This window comes from Amblyomma americanum, chromosome 2, assembly GCF_052857255.1.
Source record: "Amblyomma americanum isolate KBUSLIRL-KWMA chromosome 2, ASM5285725v1, whole genome shotgun sequence".
NCBI lineage: Eukaryota > Metazoa > Arthropoda > Arachnida > Ixodida > Ixodidae > Amblyomma > Amblyomma americanum.
Genome location: NC_135498.1, coordinates 143471584 through 143489865, shown reverse-complemented (window position 1 = coordinate 143489865; position 18282 = coordinate 143471584). Strand labels below are relative to the sequence as shown.

General features: G+C 47.2%; 1 protein-coding gene and 1 non-coding gene across 3 annotated transcripts in view; one reads left to right on the top strand and one right to left on the bottom strand.

The window, feature by feature from the left end:
* Positions 1-910: 910 nt before the first annotated feature.
* Positions 911-18282, bottom strand: part of LOC144119139 (uncharacterized) — a 60356-nt gene continuing 42984 nt past the window's right edge. Inside the window, exons 13-18 of one of the 2 annotated variants that reach the window (XM_077651838.1) lie at positions 14943-14975; positions 13194-13220; positions 12049-12099; positions 9139-9261; positions 2089-2889; positions 911-1075 (exon numbers count right to left, since the gene is read on the bottom strand). In XM_077651838.1, coding sequence (XP_077507964.1) covers positions 930-1075; positions 2089-2889; positions 9139-9261; positions 12049-12099; positions 13194-13220; positions 14943-14975 — 1181 coding nt within the window. In that variant the 3' untranslated portion in view covers positions 911-929. The remainder of the gene's footprint in view (positions 1076-2088; positions 2890-9138; positions 9262-12048; positions 12100-13193; positions 13221-14942; positions 14976-18282) is intronic. The other variant, XM_077651839.1, reaches the window with a different exon arrangement.
* Positions 9918-10116, top strand: LOC144122316 (U2 spliceosomal RNA). The gene has a single exon (XR_013312907.1). It is a non-coding gene; the product is annotated as a U2 spliceosomal RNA (small nuclear RNA).

The window sequence follows — 18282 nt, the reverse complement described above, 5'->3', positions numbered from 1 at the left end:
TCGACGCTAGGTGATCAGAAGGCGTTGCTTCGTGGTGACCTCAGTGTCTCGCTCGAGGGCCCAGCTGGGGACAGCCAGGTCCGAGCTGCGTAGAGTCGCCTGATTAAGCCAGGTCCTAGCCGCGCAGAGCCCACGGACATTAAGAACATGATGGCAGGAGCCGCCACTCCGTTTCAATAGGGACGCTAAATCTATGCCATGACTATTCCCGCTAAACGAAGGTACTCTTCCAATGGCCCGGGGGTATATTTTGCCGCGAACCTTTGCAGTGTTTGATTTTTCATTTCTTCAAAGCTGCCGCCACGCCGCTTTGTCGCTTTGTGTATATAACACGCGACCAGAATTATCTCGATTGATCGCATCCGGGCGGAGCCGATTCTAACTCGTTCCAGAATGTTCTAGTAATTTGGCAGGCTTTATCTCGAAAGTCCGCGATCAGCTTTAAATTGAGCACGGGCGGGAGCGACGGAGATTCTGTTCGACGACCGCCGAGCGCTTTTGTACATACGCCGCCGCCGAGTGATTCAGTCCATATTGGGGGCAAGTCAGCCCAAATAGAGTTTTGTTTAGACGTCATTTTAGCTGTCTTTCCGCTCTCCGGTTCGCAGTAACCACTCCGTGACAATGTGTTATCAATTCTCGTGAGGACGTTCGGTGCGATAATACTGCTTACAGAGTGCGCGAGGCACTTCTTACGCGAGTGCCTCAACAGGTGATGACTGGAATGAAGTCGCACGTGTTTCTCACCACATGACACGGACACGAGTGACGTTTGCATGGTGCGTTGGACTAGACTACCTTCATTGCGCTAAACGTGAACGCAGAAACGTGGTGCGTTTCAAGGCTGATAGAATACGCTAGGCTGCCGGCAGTAGTAAGTAGTTCTGTACCTATAGATTCACTCGCCCCGAGGAAAATTGTTTATTGCTCTAAATGGTGCGATCCCCTGTCTGGTTTGTGCGAGGTGTGCTTTTTCTCGTCACCAGCGCAACGAAGGTAGGCGAACTTGGGTCTCCGCTGGGCACAATCAAGAGAGGAACCTCCTTGGTTGCGGCGCTGTGGTCACGGCTCTTATCTGAAAGATGGGAAAAATGAATGAAGTCGCCGATATAACTCGGAGCGCGCAACTCGGAGCGCGCAAAGAAGCGCATTTCGACTACATGCACTGCACCGGCCGATTATTCTGATACACAGTGATACAGGCACATACGTATTGAGATACGTACTGTGACACATATTGTGTTATGATCAAGTTCACCGCATGTTTGCTCACTATCAATTCGGAGCTTTCCTCTATGGCGTACATGACAGCCGCTTCACTGAGTTATGCGCAAACTCCTTGATATCATTACGTATTCACTGCTGTTTAATCCATTGACGGAGCCAATGAAGTTGGTTCATCTTTTGCAGCTCAGATGTAGCGGCCACTTTTCTACAAAGGGGCAAGGTGAACAGTGGGGGATTCTTTTTTCGTAGACCTCACCAAACATCCAAGTGCTTACCTCTGCTTAGACTAACTGCGCTACAAGCACACTGAGATGTATACCTGATTCTAAACAGCGGGGTAAACAGAAGGTACTTCGCATTCACAACACACGACCATTTGATTGCTTGATAGTAGAACAGTTTGAGCAACATGAAATTACATATGCATACTTAACATAATGCAGAAAGAGGTCCCAGAGTAAGGCACTTCACGGGGGCCTCTTTGTGTCCAGGCCATGGTCCCCCCTTTTATGTAAACGCCATTTTTGTGATGTTCGACTTTTTTCCATTTAGTTCTTGTATCACGTGAGGCTTCTATCATTAGAAAAGCTTCTCTTTGATAGCAATAACAGATTTGAATATTTGCTGTGAAGATGGATGGCTACAGGTACCGCGAAGCTCACTCTTTTTACAGTGTGCGCGGTAGTAGCGTTTCTTTTAGTGCTCATCCGCTGCTTTCACTTCTGCATTGCTTACGCTAAGCCTCTTATCTTCGCTTACCTGTATACAACACGCACGTTGTGGGAGGAGCCGGCACACCTGTCAATATGTATCGTGCTTCAAAAAGAAAAAGAAACGGACGGAATCATTCAGGATACTCACTCTTGAAAAGCGCCTCAGCCATCTTCCGGGCCATGTTGAAGGCGTCAAAGGCTCCATTCGCCTCCGCTTTCCCAACGGTGATCACCTTAGGTTCCCCGAGAACTGCACCAGCTGCTCGGAAGCTGCGCCGCACCCGCGGTTCCCCATGGTCATCCACGGCTCCCTCTGCTGAAGATGCACCCGCTGCGGCCTCCGCACCTGCCGGCTCTTCGCCTGCTGCAGCACTCTCCGCTTCGACTTCCCCTTCAGCCGCGCCAACGGCGGACGCACTTTCGCCAGAAGCCGCCGTGTCGCCGTCTTCGGGGGGAACCTGTTCGGAGCTGGCCACTCCGATTGCCTCTACTTTCGCGGATTCCTCCGAAGTACCCCCAGGCTCATCTGGCCCTGGACTCTTTGTGACATCGCTGTCTGATGGCTGCTGCGAAGAACCCCCGGATTCATCTGGCCCTGGACTCTTCGTGACATCGCTGCCTGATGGCTCCTCCGACGGGCCCTCGGATTCAGCCGGCCCTGAACTCTTTGTGACATCACTGTCTGATGGCTGTTCCGAAGGACCCCCGGATTCATCCGGCCTTGGACTCTTTGTGACATCGCTGTTTGATGGCTCCTCCGAAGGACCCCCGGATTCATCCGGCCCTGGACTTTTTGTCGCATCACTGTCTGATGGGAGGCCCTGAGGCGCCACCGATGACGCCTGTGGCGCTATTCCTTCTTCTAATCTCGTGCTGGTTTGGACTGGCTCCATTTCAGTGGTTCCGCCTGTGTCTTTAGACCCTGTCGAACTGTCTTGCGTAGCCGTACCTAGAGACCACAAATAGAAAATTGATCTGTATTGTGCTCAAACCTTTCCTTTAGCATGCACAGAGGTCTGCACACTTATTGTGAGCTCTCGAACGGCGCTCGTTGTGTTTATGTGAAATTAATAGCTGCTGATTGGGCTCGATGGACCTTCTTCAGGTATGAAAAGTAAACCAAGATCCATCCAAACCTGCATTCCCCCCGGTGCCTCGTTTGAGCGCACTAGGCAGTGCGGGGAGGTCTGTATTGAAGCAAGAAAGCAACAACGCCTCAATCATCTGAACGCGTGCGATGAAGCCAGAAAAATAAAAACAGGACAATGTAAAGATTGAACTTCAACTCGGATGCGTCTGAAAATACCGCTTAAAACGTAACACTTATAGACAAAATGATTTTGTGCTGTTAATTCTAGAAATAACAAAAGAAGACAAGAAAATATATTTCTGTTACGGGGGTTGTAACTGCGGCCTTACGCGTTTTAAAACGTAGCGATAAATTTACTGCGCCACGGAACTCATGAAAATAAGTGCTTTTAATTCTGCTCTTGTCCGTTCTCGTGAAACTTCTTGCATTCGTCACCGGCTGACGCTGCTTAACCGGAATTGTCGCAAGGAATTTATAGCAAGCTCACAAAACGGAATTATGTGAACAGGGCGTATTAGCTTGCAGACGAGAGCCCTGATCAAAAAGAGAAATTTAGAAAAAAGAAAATAGGAACGCAAGATTATGCGACAAGCAAATAGCGTTAATAGCAGCAGGCGTTGAGGAAGCAGCAGAGAAACGGCTAATGGATAAATGAGAGTATAAACAGAACTACTCGCCAGCACGAAAATGAAACAAGCAAAAATTGGTAGGGGTTTCACATATTTAAACCGAGTAGACATGCGAAGGAGTTCATTCTCCACTTGGAGGGGGCACATAAGCTCCCCTTTAAGGGTATGGAGCGGTATTCTATAATAGGTTAACGCTCATGTATGCAAAATTGGTCAATCTCTACTTAAGGTTCATAGATGGCGGTGAGTCCTCATACCAGCACCAGCGCAGTGGAGCTGCGGTTAAGGGATGCGCCACTGCACTGGCAGGTGGCGATCTCTATCACAGCCACCTGTAGGGATGGTGAGATCCACGTTGCCCTTACCGAGCAACCTCTCGTGCAGCTGGCACGACACTCCTCCGAACTTACCCTAGCTTACCCGAGTAACACGGATAAGCTCGGGTAGTAACTCTGGTTTCTAAGCAACGGCACAAAATCGAAATAACGCACGTACGTACGTTGACTACACTCATGGTGAAAGCACTCATGAGTACTTTCACGCTAAACCGGCAAACCTTTGGAAAGGAAAGAGGAAGCCCCGAAGCTGGTGGAATAAGGAAGTTAAGGAGGCTGTCGAGCGACTACGGGCAAAGAAGGCGCAGGTATCTAAAGAGGAAATAGACCAAAACTGCCAATCTTATCGACAAAAGAAACTGGAAGTACAGGTCCTCGTCCATGGTAAAATAAAGCAGTCCACTGATCGCTGGATATAACTAAAGGTGCGCCAGGAAAATTTCCGAACCGCATAAGTTGGCTGGATAAAAAGAACCAGAGAAATCCGAAACGGATTCTATATGCGGTGTTAAAGTGTTTAGAGGCAGATAACGCTGTGAACGACATTGTGAACGACGCTGTGAACGGCGATAGGGTAATCTCCCCAAATCAGGGAGCAATACAGGAAAGCATAGGGGGCGAGCGGCTCAACGATGTAATTCACTGGAGAAGTTTGTTGCACCACGCGGTAAGGTCCGTGATAGCGAGAAAGCAGTTTTGTGGCGAGGCCGGGAGTGGAGGAAGGCACCCAGAGCCAAACAAGGGCGCCAGATGGGTATGACCCGGGAGGGTCCGAGGAATCCCGGCAGTGCTTCTGATGCCATTGGAGCTGTGTAGTGAAAGAGCAGGCAAGTTGCCGGCGCTCTTTGGCATACAGGTGAGCTTCGGAAAGTGATGTGGTCTCGGAAGGCTCAGGATTATAGGGAAGGATGATGTCCATGGTAGACGTAGGCTCCCGGCCATATAAGAGAAAGAGAGGAGAAAACCCTGTAGTTCTCTGCGTAGCCGTATTATACGCGTACGTGACGAAAGGTAGCACTTGGTCCCAGTTGTAGTGGGCGGTGTGAACGTACATGGCTAGCATGTCACTGAGTGTGTAGTTGAACCGCTCAGTCATGCCGTTGGTCGGGGGGTGATAGGCGCTGATGCAGCGATGAACGATTTGGCATTGCTTTAGCAGGGCCTCGACGGCGTCCGAGAGAAAAACACGGCCGCGGTCACTTAGCAGTTCTTTAGGGGCGCCGTGACGAAGAACAAGACTGTGTAGAATGAAGAGAGCGACATCGTTTGCGGTAGCAGATTTGAGAGCCGACGTTTCGACGTAACGTGTTAGGTGGTTAACGGCCACGATGACCCAGCGATTGTTAGCCGATGTAGTTGGAAGCGGGCCATAAAGATCAATGCCGACGCGGTGAAAGGGACGCCCAGACACCTCCACCAAGTATAAAGGTGTTTATTCGAACCGCAGGTTGGTTGGCGTTGGTCCAACGGCGACACGGCGGACACACTCACAGGCGTCACTCTAAAATCACAGCTGCACTTTGTCTACCTCTTCTCTGCGCTGCTTGAACTTCTGCCGGTCGGTCCCATTACAAAGCAAAATTTCCTAAGCGCACATCTCCAGGAATAGACGAAATTCCAATCAAGCTGAATAATTAGCATGCCCCAGGAAGCAAGGAAATGTTTTTAATGCATAGGAAACAGTCTTAACAAATAAGCAAATTCCCGACAGCTGGAGGCAGAGTAAAGACTGATTTATAAAGAGAAAGAAGATGGGTTCCACATCAAATCCTTCAGACCGATAACCATAACATCTGTTATATACAGGCTGGCAATGCAGGCAGTGATACTAAAACTTCCATCAGGGATAAAAAGTAATAGAATACTCGGAGAATTTCAGAACGGGTTCAGAAGGGGTAAGCGCTTGTGTAGATGATAGCCTGTTCGTGCTTACCCAGTGCATAGAAATAGCGTGAGCGAAAACATACCTCTACATTTTGCTTTCTGAGATATAACCGGTGCATACGGCAACGTGAACAGGGAGCTCCACTGGAGCATACTGAATGATTTACGTACCGATGATGAGATAAGTTGTTGTTGTTGTTGTTGTTGTTGTTGTTGTTGTTGTTGTTGTTGTTGTTGTTGTTGTTGTTGTTGTTGTTGTTGTTGTTGTTGTTGTTGTTGTTGTTGTTGTTGTTGTTGTTGTTGTTGTTGTTGTTGTTGTTGTTGTTGTTGTTGTTGTTGTTGTTGTTGTTGTTGTTGTTGTTGTTGTTGTTAGCCTATCAAAGGATGGCACATACCCACACTGGGGGATCGGCCAAGAATCGGGTGGCTATTCACCTGAACGCAGTTAACAAAAAGGAAAAGCACGTGGGAGCGCAACACCGGTGAATTTTTCGTCATGAACAGAAAAAGGATGAGTGTTTTGATTTTAAAATTTTAAGAATAATAATAAAGAGAGTGATTAAATATTAATGATTTAGTCAAAATGTAATAATTGATAGAAAAGAAAAGGTTGGAACACTTAGCAAGGCAGTCGGTGAGATTCTATCAGGAAATTTTGAACAGCGGTGCAAACAGATCTGTGGCTGAACCCAAATGTGGTGGCGCCAAATGATAGCAAGAGCGGGCTGCTCAAACTAAGGCCAAGATGCTGCAAGGGCTCCTCCAGCAACCTTTTTCTCAGTGAGTTGAATCGGCGACAATACAGCCAAAAATGTTCAATAGATTCTGGCTCACGGCAAAATGCACAAAGGGGAGAGAGCGCCAAACCCGACTTGTGTAAATAGAAATTTAGAGGGGGGATGCGGCAGCGTAGCCTCGTATTTTCTACATGAAATGTACTGAGGTAACGGAGTTGAAATTACGTGGGAAGGGGTAAGAAGTGTGACAGCTGTCGAGGTACGCAAAAGATTAAGGCTAGGTCGTCGTCTATCACCGTTGCTCTTCATGCTTTATATGCGAAATATGGAAAGAAGGGTACAAGTAAGTAATGTAGGCTATAATCGGTTGAACAGATTATGCGGAAACGTCGTAGAGCAGCAGCTCCCTGGTTTAATGTATGCGAACGATATTATACTATTAGCGGATAGCCAGGAAGATGTGCAAACTGTGGTTAATTGCTGTGGAGACGAAGGAGACGCTCTAGACTTCACTTTTACCGCAATTAAGTCAGGTCAGATGATTTTCAACGTTTCAACTGTTCAGGTGCTGACAATACAATTCCATGAAATACCCAGAGTGGCAGAATACGAATATCCCAGAGTCTGATTAAACAAAGGCCATTATACATAGAAAAGAACGAACGGACTGTTGGGCCGAAAGGGCAAAGAGATGGCGCGATATTGAAACAACATAGGGCATTATGGGAGCACAAAATATTCTAAGTACGACTACGATACTCCATAATGCGAAATTTGAGCGCAGCTTGGTATGTGCTTTGATTTTACGATATACTGAGTTAATGAATTTGAGGTACGTGTATGTATGCACTGTTTATTTTCCGCACACACTTTCTTCAAGTGAGACTCATCTGCCAGTCTTTCATTGTCAACAACGTATTTTTTTTTTGTAGTAGGAGAAATGGACGGACATATGCTCAACCTGCTGCACCAATGCCTGGTTCTCGAAGACGAGGTCGATACAAGTGTTTCGCGAGGTCGTCACAGTAGTAGGAGGAGTTACGAGGGAGAGGAACGGGATATTCTTGCGCATAAGAGGCACAGAGTTCTTGCTTGTCGTTGGACTGCTTGGAGCGGGGGTGTGAGAAATGGGTAGGAGAAGGGGATTTCACAAGCGAAGCGCGCAGAGGTCGTCCGCGGAGGTAGTGCAGAACCAAGATATCCAGTGTCGCAGCATCGCTCCTCAGGGTGCACGTGCCGCCGCAGACAGAACTTCCTCCCCTAGCCACACTACCTCCGCTCATGCAGTGGTGATGGCACTGCGCGCACCACTCTGGTGCCATCTATGAGCGGGCGGCGGTACTCTTGTAACTACATTACACAGACGGCGGCGACGGCGATGCGGCTCAACCCACGGACGGGTACTTAAGAGGTGCGCTTTAAAAGTAGGAACTAACGAGAGGTATTTGGAAAGGAACAACGGTGGTGGGGCTTACTTTCGGGAATACGGTTCTGTACTTAAGGAAAGACGTTCAGTCGGATTAGAAACAAATGAGAGAGCTGTTGGAATATTAGCACTAGGTGCCCACGGGAAAACCACGAACAAGACAGTACAGGGGGATATGGGCTGGGCAACGTTCGAAGCACGGGAGGCTCAGAGTAAAGTACTATACGAAGAACGCCTGAGGAAATTGGACGATAAGAGGTGGGCAGATAAGGTTCTTAAAAACCTATACGGAAATAGCGTTGACTCACAATGGCGCAACAGAACTAGGAAACTAACCAGTAAGTATGCGGGACACGAGAACAGAGAAATAAAGAGGTTTAAACGGCAGGTGCAAAATGCAGAAGGTAAAAACTGCATTAGTTCAAAGGAAAAGAAGCAGAGTGTAGACGTATATCGAAATTGAAAAAGGCAAATCAGGAAGTAATCGTGCTATGATAACTCACGAGGAATTGCCCTAACTTTTGAATCTAGATCGCGGTGTCTGAGAACGCAAAGCTAGAAGTTTAACGAAGATGACACATGTGCAGTGTGTGGTATATCTGTAGAAAAAATTGAGAATTTTTTATTCAAATCTGCCGGTATACCCATCCGGATGTCTATACAGGCACAGTCACTCTCCCCGAGGCCCTACGGTTTAGAGATGATAATGCGAATGAATGCGCGGTGGAAGTTAGCAAAAAGTGATTGGTGGCTCAAAAGAAGAGACGTGACCTAAGGCGAGAAGTGCAGAAATAGAAATGTACCTAAAGAAAATGGCAAATTTATGGACCAGTTAAAAACACTGTTAAGGAATATAAAGGAAAATGCGAGCATTGTGGCAACGCCCCTCAGTCCGTCCGTCCGTCCATCCGTCATACGTGCAAACGCCCTATCACACAAGGTGCGGGACGCATGACTGTCGCTACCTAATCTGCTAAAACATAACCCTGCGCTGAAGGCCCTTTCAGCTGTATACAGCCGCAGCCTTTGCCACGCGAACAACTGTATACGAACAACTGTAAACAAGGGCTGCGTTGTAAATTGACCGAGTGAAGCACCTTCATCACTTGCCCTCGGCTCTCCGCCGGGCGTTTCCTCAGGCCCCTTTGTTCCTGATCCATTAGTGTCATCCTCTTCTCGAACGCCTTCGGCCTCACCGGCGCTGGAGTGCGGCGATGATCCTGTGGCGGAAGAGGAAAATGTGTGTGACCAATACGCGCATCAAGCTAAAAACTGAAGAGAACACATCAAAGTCTAAGTTGCTCTCTCGAGCAGCGGTTCACTCCATGTCTAAAATGTGTTTCGCGCAGCTGGATTTGAAGGCATTAAAATGAAAAGCGGCGCACTCCAGTTAGGGGAAATGATCTTAATTACTTCGCTTTGTGTCGCACAATACTGAGCATTTTAAAGTTATGCTTAATTACTTGATAAGCCGGGAATATTCATACAAAGATTCTCTTCTTCATTTGTCCGCGCGCTTCAATCAAAGATAAAGAGGAGCCCTGAAACAGCTGGTTAAGTTTCTTATGACTCCCGCAAACTCCTTTTCTGCTGCATTTAAAAATATACCGCGAAATACGAAGGGACCTCCGGAATGCGCTCTTGCACCAACGCGTATTAAGGCGAAAGCCTTTAATGGCTCATTCTCCCGTCCCTCCGGCGTCCGTTACATCCAGCAACTCGATGAGAAAAAAAACCTCTGCGCACGATGGGATTCGAACCACCATTCTTCCGTTCCGCAGCCGGGCGTGGTAACAACTACATACGCCAACGCATATGCAGTTCTCCTTGTCTAGGACGCTGGAGATAGTTTGCGGAAAGGCGTCGAATCAGACGGATGCCTTCCAAACAATTGCTCAAGATTAAGCGCCATGGAGATTGATATCTGAATATCTGATTTAATATCTGGTACGGGTTCTTTTTGGACCCAAGATATTAAACTTATTTTTGGAACGCGGCGGAGTGCTTGAAGCTTGCTTGACCTCCGCCACGGGTTGGCCCGGTATTGCACTGCCTCCGGGATCGGCCCGGGATATAATAGCGCGCGTCTTTTCTATCCTATCTTTGAACTCCTGTCTTTCAACTCGCCTACTTTCAACATGTGGCAGCGATTGTGGATCGGCTTGAGCCAGTGGGCAGCCCGTACACTTCCTTTTTAATTCTTCCTGTCAACAACAGCAAGCCTCCCATACGCCCTCCAGGGTCTGTAGCGCTTAATATTCACAAACAATTGTACTCTTAATTAACATCTTAATCACACATCAGTGACCCAAGCAGCAACACCGTGCTAAAGGCTTTCGCCTCAGCGCAATTTAGGTCAACAAAGTGCCCCTCTGAATTTTCGTAGCACCGCAAACGTTGTTTTCATCGAACGATGCTAGCGCGCTGACTACTTAGAAGAGACGGCTCTTGACGCACGACAGCGGTCCGAGGAGTGATGCTGGAAAAATAAAAATGGAGGGGACACTTAGGGCTCCGCCTTAAGAGTATGACGTGACAGCGCGTTAATGGTTTATTACCAAAATATGTAGAATTGGTAATTCTGGACTTTACATTCATAGATCGCTGGGAGTCCTCATACCGCTCCTGTCACGGTGGTGTAGTGGTTAAGCGATATGTCACTGCAGCAGCATCTCATGACCAACAACATCTCACACCACCACCACCAACAACAACATCTCACGACCAATCATTAATTTAACTGCCATCTGCCAAGGTGGTCAGTTTGCTCACAATCCGGTGAGCAGGTTGTGACGACGCCCCAAGGTCACATGACCCAGGTGGCCCATCTAGCTTGACGGAGCTGCCGGTTGCTCCGGCCGCTCTGGATGCGAGGCTGCAAATGGTCGGCGCCGCCGGCACTGGCAATTTTTTCCCGAAATGGGGATACTAACACTCTTGCGTTAGAAGTGCGCAGGCTACATGAAACAACCTGGCTTAACCTCGTTCCAATCCTTTTGTTTGCCCTGAGTGAAGACCTTGTTGGTCGCTGTAATTGCTGACTTCCAAGTAAAATACCTTTCTTCCAGGCGGAGGGGACCAGAGTCCTATCATTCCAAAGATGTACTAGAACAGCACAGCTGTGCGAACGTAAGCTATATCGGAGAGCTAGGCCGCGGCACTGAACGATCATTACAAGTTTCCGGTTCTTCTCTTGGTACTTGCGCAAACCGAAATAGTTGCAGATCCTAGATGGGACACTTCGTTGAACTACAAGACAACAATAGTGACGGACATGGGCATATAAAAGAAGGAGGGTAAAGGGACACTGAGGAGAACACTGTACAGTTATTTTTACCTGTCAAAACTGGTTCCCTGCGAAAAATGTTGACACTCGGTCGACAGAAAGAGACGCATTTATCCCCGAGAAAATTGGATTGAAATGTCTTCCCTCTAGTCGATTCGAACTCATGACATCGTTATCTAAAAGGACGAGTTACCACCCCTACAGATGTGTGGTGTTGCCTCTAAGATCCACGCCAAAAATTGCTGCCGGCGAAGCCATTGGGATGGATGGTTTATAGGCATAACGCCCCGAAGCGACTCAGGTTATAGAGGTTGCCGTAGTTGAGGGCTCCGGAAAACTTCGACCAGGTGGGATTCTTTATTGTGCATTGACATCGCACAGTAGATGGGCCTCTAGCATTTCACCTCCACTGAAATGCGACCGTAGGGGCAGGGATCGAACCCGCGCCTTTCGGCTCAGCAGCCGAGCACCATAACCACCTAGCCGCCACGTCGGCTGAATACGGAAGTGGAGTAGATGACGGCACACGGCCGAGAAGAAAGTACTGCAGGAGGCTTGAAGGTTAAATATAAGACTGCATCACACACCTGCCTCATGCGCGCATTACAGTGTTAATTTGCAGGTTTTCTTTACTTTTTGCTTCTCTCGGGCAGGTACGATCTTCTCTTCACGTGATAAAAGTTGCACTTCTGCCTCATACCAGTCGTGCTTCTTCGCTTACCATTTGCGTCGTTCGGCAGCTGAGGGCTCCGCTTCAGGACGGGAACTCCATCTGGGTAGGACGGCCACTTCAGGTTAGCGATTATGGTAAAAGAAAGAAAAATGGGTTTCATGCGTCTTTACCTGGCATGTTTCCCCGTCCATTGATTATTTGGTGTAAGGTAAGCAGCTTCCCTGAACGCACCCTGCGTTCATGCTCAATGCGGCACTCATATCCTCCTTTCATTAAAGACCACCCACACACTTTCTCCAAACTTACAAAATCGCGCAACAGCCCACACGGGCTAGAAATAAATAACACACACTAGTGCTCGTATATGTTTTTTTTTTCTTTCTCGCCGTTGTCTGCTTCTGCGCTATTTTGTACGCAATCTGCTACCAACACGCCCAAACTGCAACTTTAGTAGACTTTCTCCTGCCTTCAACCTGCACCAACTATCCCTGTACCGCGCGTTCATACATGCTTTTCAATACGAGTGGTAACTAGCTGTCTTCCTGATCTGACATACGTACCCTTGGTGGGTAAATTCTTTAATTTAGTGAGTTTACTCTGTTGTCTTCTAAGTGAACGGCGAGCTATGCAGCATCGACTGGGAAAGGTGAGCATGTGAAATGCAAACTAGCTTCTATTGCAATTAATGCTAGCTGTCTAGTATCATCCTCATCTAAAAACAATACTGCTAACGAAAAATACCTCCTAAGCTAGCTACATTACGGCATCGTAAGCTATCTTTTGGTTAGTTCGCTGTCGATATCTGTGCTTTCAGCTTCTTTAGGCATCGCGCATGCTCGTAGGGTTATGAATTGCCGGTTAATGCTCCTCATGAAAGTGCAGCTTCGCATAGAGGATCTTCTGGGAAGCAGAGATTATTTTCTTACGTTTAATACCCCAATACCGAAAGGCTTGAACTCCGGCCATGTTAATCGCTAACATAAACACTGCTGTTATTTTTGCAAACTCGCAAGCATTACTAGTAAGCCTGCATCTCTAGGATGTGTTAGCAAGCGTGTAGTACCTTTCTTGCTGCTTGGAAATCCAAAAGATGGTAAGCCACGTGATACCGCTGGGAAGACATGGACTCTACCCCATATAAGCGTTTTATATGCCTGATATGCGGCGTGCTGCACAGAACAAGCATTACTTGCCTTCGCTGTGCGTGCCGTTGGTGTCCCCTGCACAGAGAAAAAAGACGCGCAACTTTTCACACCTCTGACACCACAACGCAGCGTCCAAGTTGTTGCAATGAGGCTACTCAGCCTGGAGAACGAGCGCAGGACCATGCATGGTGACCATTGTGAAAGCCGGTGAACCACCAGCCGCGATCGCTTAAGTGTCAGACGACTTGCGGTTGTCGCAACTGCGGCACATAAGTTGGAGAGACGAACACCTCGCTCGAATCTTATCGTTCCCGCAATGAGGGTATGACGGCAAATATTTCCAAGCTCCTAGTCTCAGTGTTAGAGGCGCTGAGTGCAGTATAGTGGAGAAATTAGTCTTCAGGTCACGGGGTCGTGGCTGTTGTCATTGGTTGGGAGAGAGGAACCAGAATGCGGAAAGTTAAGTAAAAAGTTGATTCACAGCAACATTCGTAGCGCACAATGAACTCTACCACTGACTGCACCTTTGACTCTGCAACCGCAACTTTACCTAGTGGTACTCAATGTGCACCGATTTGCGACCAGTTTTCCTCATGCATGGAACCAAAGTTTATATTATCCTTTACTGTGGGACCGACGAAAAATTCATACACAATCCTCGCTCACTGCGTCCATACGCCAAAAGAATGTTACGGCAGTGGAAATACAAATTAGCATAGCGGTGCGCTAACTCTATTACAGAAGAGCCGCCGCGGTGGCTGAGTGGTTATGGCACTCGGCTGCTGGCCCGAAAGACGCGGGTTCGATCCCTATCGCGGCGGTCGAATTTCGATGGAGGCGAAATTCTAGTGGCCCGTGTGCTGTGCGATGTCAGTGCACGTGAAAGAACCCCAGGTGGTCGAAATTTCCAGAGCCCTTCACTACGGCGTCTCTCATAGCCTGAGTCGCTTTGGGACGTTAAACCCCCCAATACCCTAAACCCTATATTACAGAAGAGACAACACAAGACGACAAGGCGCTTGTCTTGTGTTGCCTTTTCTGCAATATAGTTAGCGCACCCCTATTATAAGATGTACTGCCAAGTAGCCACTTTAGAAGAGCGTGTTGTCGGGCAAGTTGGCTTTGCATGATATAAAAGAAGTGGGCGCAAGACTTCGTCAGTCGTCATTTGTGTTTCTTCTCGGTCCTTGTCCAAGTTTTGCGCCCACTTCTTTTATATTAGCCACTTTAAAGCTTTAGAAATACAACCGTCACAAATCTATATAAAGGCTCGGTTTATTATAGAGTACAACTGATTTCAAAGTTTGTCAGTCAAAGGCTTTGAACAATCCATATTGCAGCGATGCGAAAGTGAGTGTCATCTGAGGTGAGCTGCAGCGCACGGTACGTTGGATGTCCGCTTACTCGCTAGCGCAACTCGTAATTATATTTGGCGCCTAGAGCAATAGAAGAAAACAACAAATTCGATTTTACAGGGTCCCGAGTGAGGGCACAAAGCACTACAAATTACATAATCAATGACGGTGTACAACGGACCTGTACTTGTGAGGGTCACTGCAGAGCGTAGAAATCCTCAGTACCATGACTTTCAGAATTAGGAATATTTTCCGCACAACTTTAAAACCTTATAACTGATACCATGCTCACAAGTTTACAGTATTTTGTTTCATGACAGGGAACAGAACATTTTAATTGTTGTTTGCTTTTTGAGGGCTGTGTTTAATTGAATGATACAAGTGCATAACAGTGATTAGGTGCATTACGTCGGGCCTCAGCGAAGCTGAACAAAGTATTTACCATTGATGCCGTCACCTGCAAGAGCTCGGCGCCCTGAAAACAGAAAAAAAGACGAAATAGAATCAAAAACGCGTTTATAGATAGCTCATGGAATTAACCGATTCAGCCCAAAGGAGTGGCTACACTCGCCCTGTGGCAAGCTGCGAATCCTGCTAGCATGTGCAGTGAATAATTCGATGGCCACACACAACATCTTCTATGCAACCGAGTGCGCGCTTCTGTTTCTTTAATCACTGTTTTAAACAGTCGAGTTCGTAATATTTAGCGAAAATTTCTCTCTACCTGCCCACATTGCGCTTGTCCCTGAAAGTTGTCCTTTGGACCTTCGGCGAGTACCCGTCTTGCAGTATTTGTCCTCGATTCTTGAGCGACTAAGCCTACGGCTAGCCAAGCAAGGAAGTGGGAGTAGGAAAGCGTTTGCGGAAAACCTTTCAAAGATGCCATCAAATACTAAAGTACAATTAAGAAGTGCTGGAAACGACAGTCTAGCTGTGACTCGAGTGTCTATATCTATGTTGGTGAGAGCCACATCGGAAAGCCTCATCGGTGTAAAATTCATAATTTTCAGTTTCAGGAATACCGAATTTTATGAAAAAATGGGCTTTAATCAAGAAATTGGCAAGCGAAAACTTAAAGAACAAAAAAAAAACACCTGGAACCTATCGACACTGAAGCAAAAAGTACGGAACTTTATACAGTGGAAGGAAAATGGAATTCCTGAAGAATAAATGTGACCATGCACATCTTTATAACATCAGAACTTCTTTGCGACAAGCAGTAGTTACTTTTGATTAAAAATTCTGAACTTAAGCTTCACAAGCAGGCATATTCAGGAAGGTTGCTCAATATAACCTAGTACAAGAGCCGTCTATCGGCCGGAAGCGCTAATATGCACCCAAGGAGAAGGCAAGAATGGGAGAAGCCTTTGTATATTCTTTGTATTCTGCCCCTTTAGTACTTTGTTGCCATATAGATGAGCGTGTACCCGTACATTTTTAGTGCTTTCGAGAACTAGCCAGCATTAACACTTTGGTAATTAAAGCATTCATAGCGTGAGACGAGTAAAAACGAAGCCTACGCTTGTCAGCTTTACGCATAGAAAGTTTGGGCGAGACATGGCTATAACGCAAGCTTTCGGCGCGCTAAAAAGTTCATCCCATTTATAGTTTCCTTTCCCTTCGCGCGTACACTCAGCCGCAGTAATGCGCGGCGCCAACGTAGTGAACGCCACCAGGATGTTTCCCAGGCTGTGCTCTATGGCGCACTGTTTAATCACGGCACGCATGACGGCACTAACCGAACTGCTTTGCGCGAAATATAAATAACATGATAAAAACGGCGCCGCGAAGAAGAGAAGACAAAAAAAAATAAGTGCGCCAAGAAGAAACTCCGTGCTGTCCTTTATTTTGTCTCCTTTCTCATCTTAAGCCCAGTCGGTATATTTATGTCTTGCCAGAAAGCTGCCGAAGCTGTGCCTTAGTGAGGTTGAGGTACGAGTTAGTTCTTTGAGAGTTTATTTCCTAAAAAAAGACATAAAGAAGCAGTTTCTCGCGCAAGAACACGCTGCGTTAAAGGCTGGAAACCCAGTCTATAAATTGCAAGAAAAGATTCTAGATGGTGAGCAGTAGTCTACAATTTCTTTAATCTGAAGCAAGCACTCATCGGTTTCGTGCAGCATCTACATACCGCGTTTATTTTAATGTGAAAGCTGTACTAGTCCCATTAGGAGAAAGGCCGGCGTGTGCGCATGCGTATGTACTCGCAGATGGCATAGAAAATCCCACCTATGGGAGGAAAAAAATTGGAGGGGACACCTCCAATTCCACCTCCTCACTTCCCCTCATGACGCAATTGCGCAGCGATTAAGCGACGCGCCATTGCCCTGCAATGGCAGGTGTTCCCAGCGGTGGGCCTTGTGTGAACCAGGTTGATCTTTCCGAGCGACCACTAATTAATTTAACGGCCACCTGCGATTATGGGCAGTTTGCTCACTATCCGGTGGGCAGGTTGGGAATGACGCCGCAAGGTGACGTGACCTAGGTAGCCTAATTTCCTTCTAGGCTGCTCTCTAGGATCCATCTGCCGGAGTCGTGCTCGTGATTTTGTGCTCACAACGCCGACGCTGGATTATCTAGGTAACGGGGCCTGTAACGCTATCGCGGTAATAGGTTGACATCGCCAAGAGGCCGCATGGGCACACAACAAGCCGAGCACCGCCACTTCAGACAAGCCTGCACATATCGTTAGTCTATATATACTCGCCACAGGCCGACCTCAATATGGCGCCAGTTTTCCCGACATTCGTACCAAAATTGTGACGCTACCGCTTGTCGTACAGCGTTCCGGCCGGTGTCGTATGATTTCTCGTTGCATATAGCTTACATGTGTTATACTTTCAATTGCATGGCTTTTAAAACTGTCGTTTGATGCAATCGTTCGTCATACAGAGCTCCGTGTGGTGTCGTATACGCGCGCGTGTGTGTGTGGGTAATGTCATACATCGCACATGAGGCACCACTTCACTTCTGCAACGTGGCATGATTCAGCACTTCACAAGTAACGTTATATAAAGTGTATAGAGATTGAACAAAGTATGCAGAGTTATGCCTCGCAGTCATAGTCATGACTCATGGTCATTCTGCAATGTAGCATGACTCAACACTTTAATGCTTTCACATTCTCGCACGTAGGCACTCTCAAGTGCCCTGCCGAATTTTTTTGTGATCAGACCTGGCATCAGTGAAGTTAAAAAAAGAAAACAGCTTACAGAAACGGATATTCTTGGTTTTCACCGATTCCGGATTTCTTTTTCCCGCTTAAGCTGAACGCGACTTTTCAGTTAAAGCCAATACTTGGGTATGTATTGCGGGCTCCCAACATGCCATACCAGTAAAATCTTTAATTTCTGAAACAAGGATTTAAAATAACACAGTGCTGCATTACCTTCAAGCTGTTATTTTTACTGCCATGAAAGAAAGCCACGCAAGAAATGCAGCAGCTTGGATGATTTGACATTCCGCAAACGTTGCAAGAATCTAGTGCTCCAACTAAACGATATCAGAAGTGCGTTATAAGCCGAGTGAAATACATCAGGCGTGGCGTTCGTACCGAATGCTGCCGACATTACTTATCGACGGTGTTGCTCCCTGAGCGTGGATGGCAAATATGGCCCGAAGAGTAGCTAATCACTAAGTTACCACATTACTCAACCTCATTTCTTGCTTATTGTCTTCGACAGGGACCGGTAAATGGTGGCCAGGCGAGAGGTTGTTTCTTCTGGTCCCGGTCCAGCTTTGAGAAACATCGTAGTAGAGGTTTTTAGCATAATGCATACGCGCTA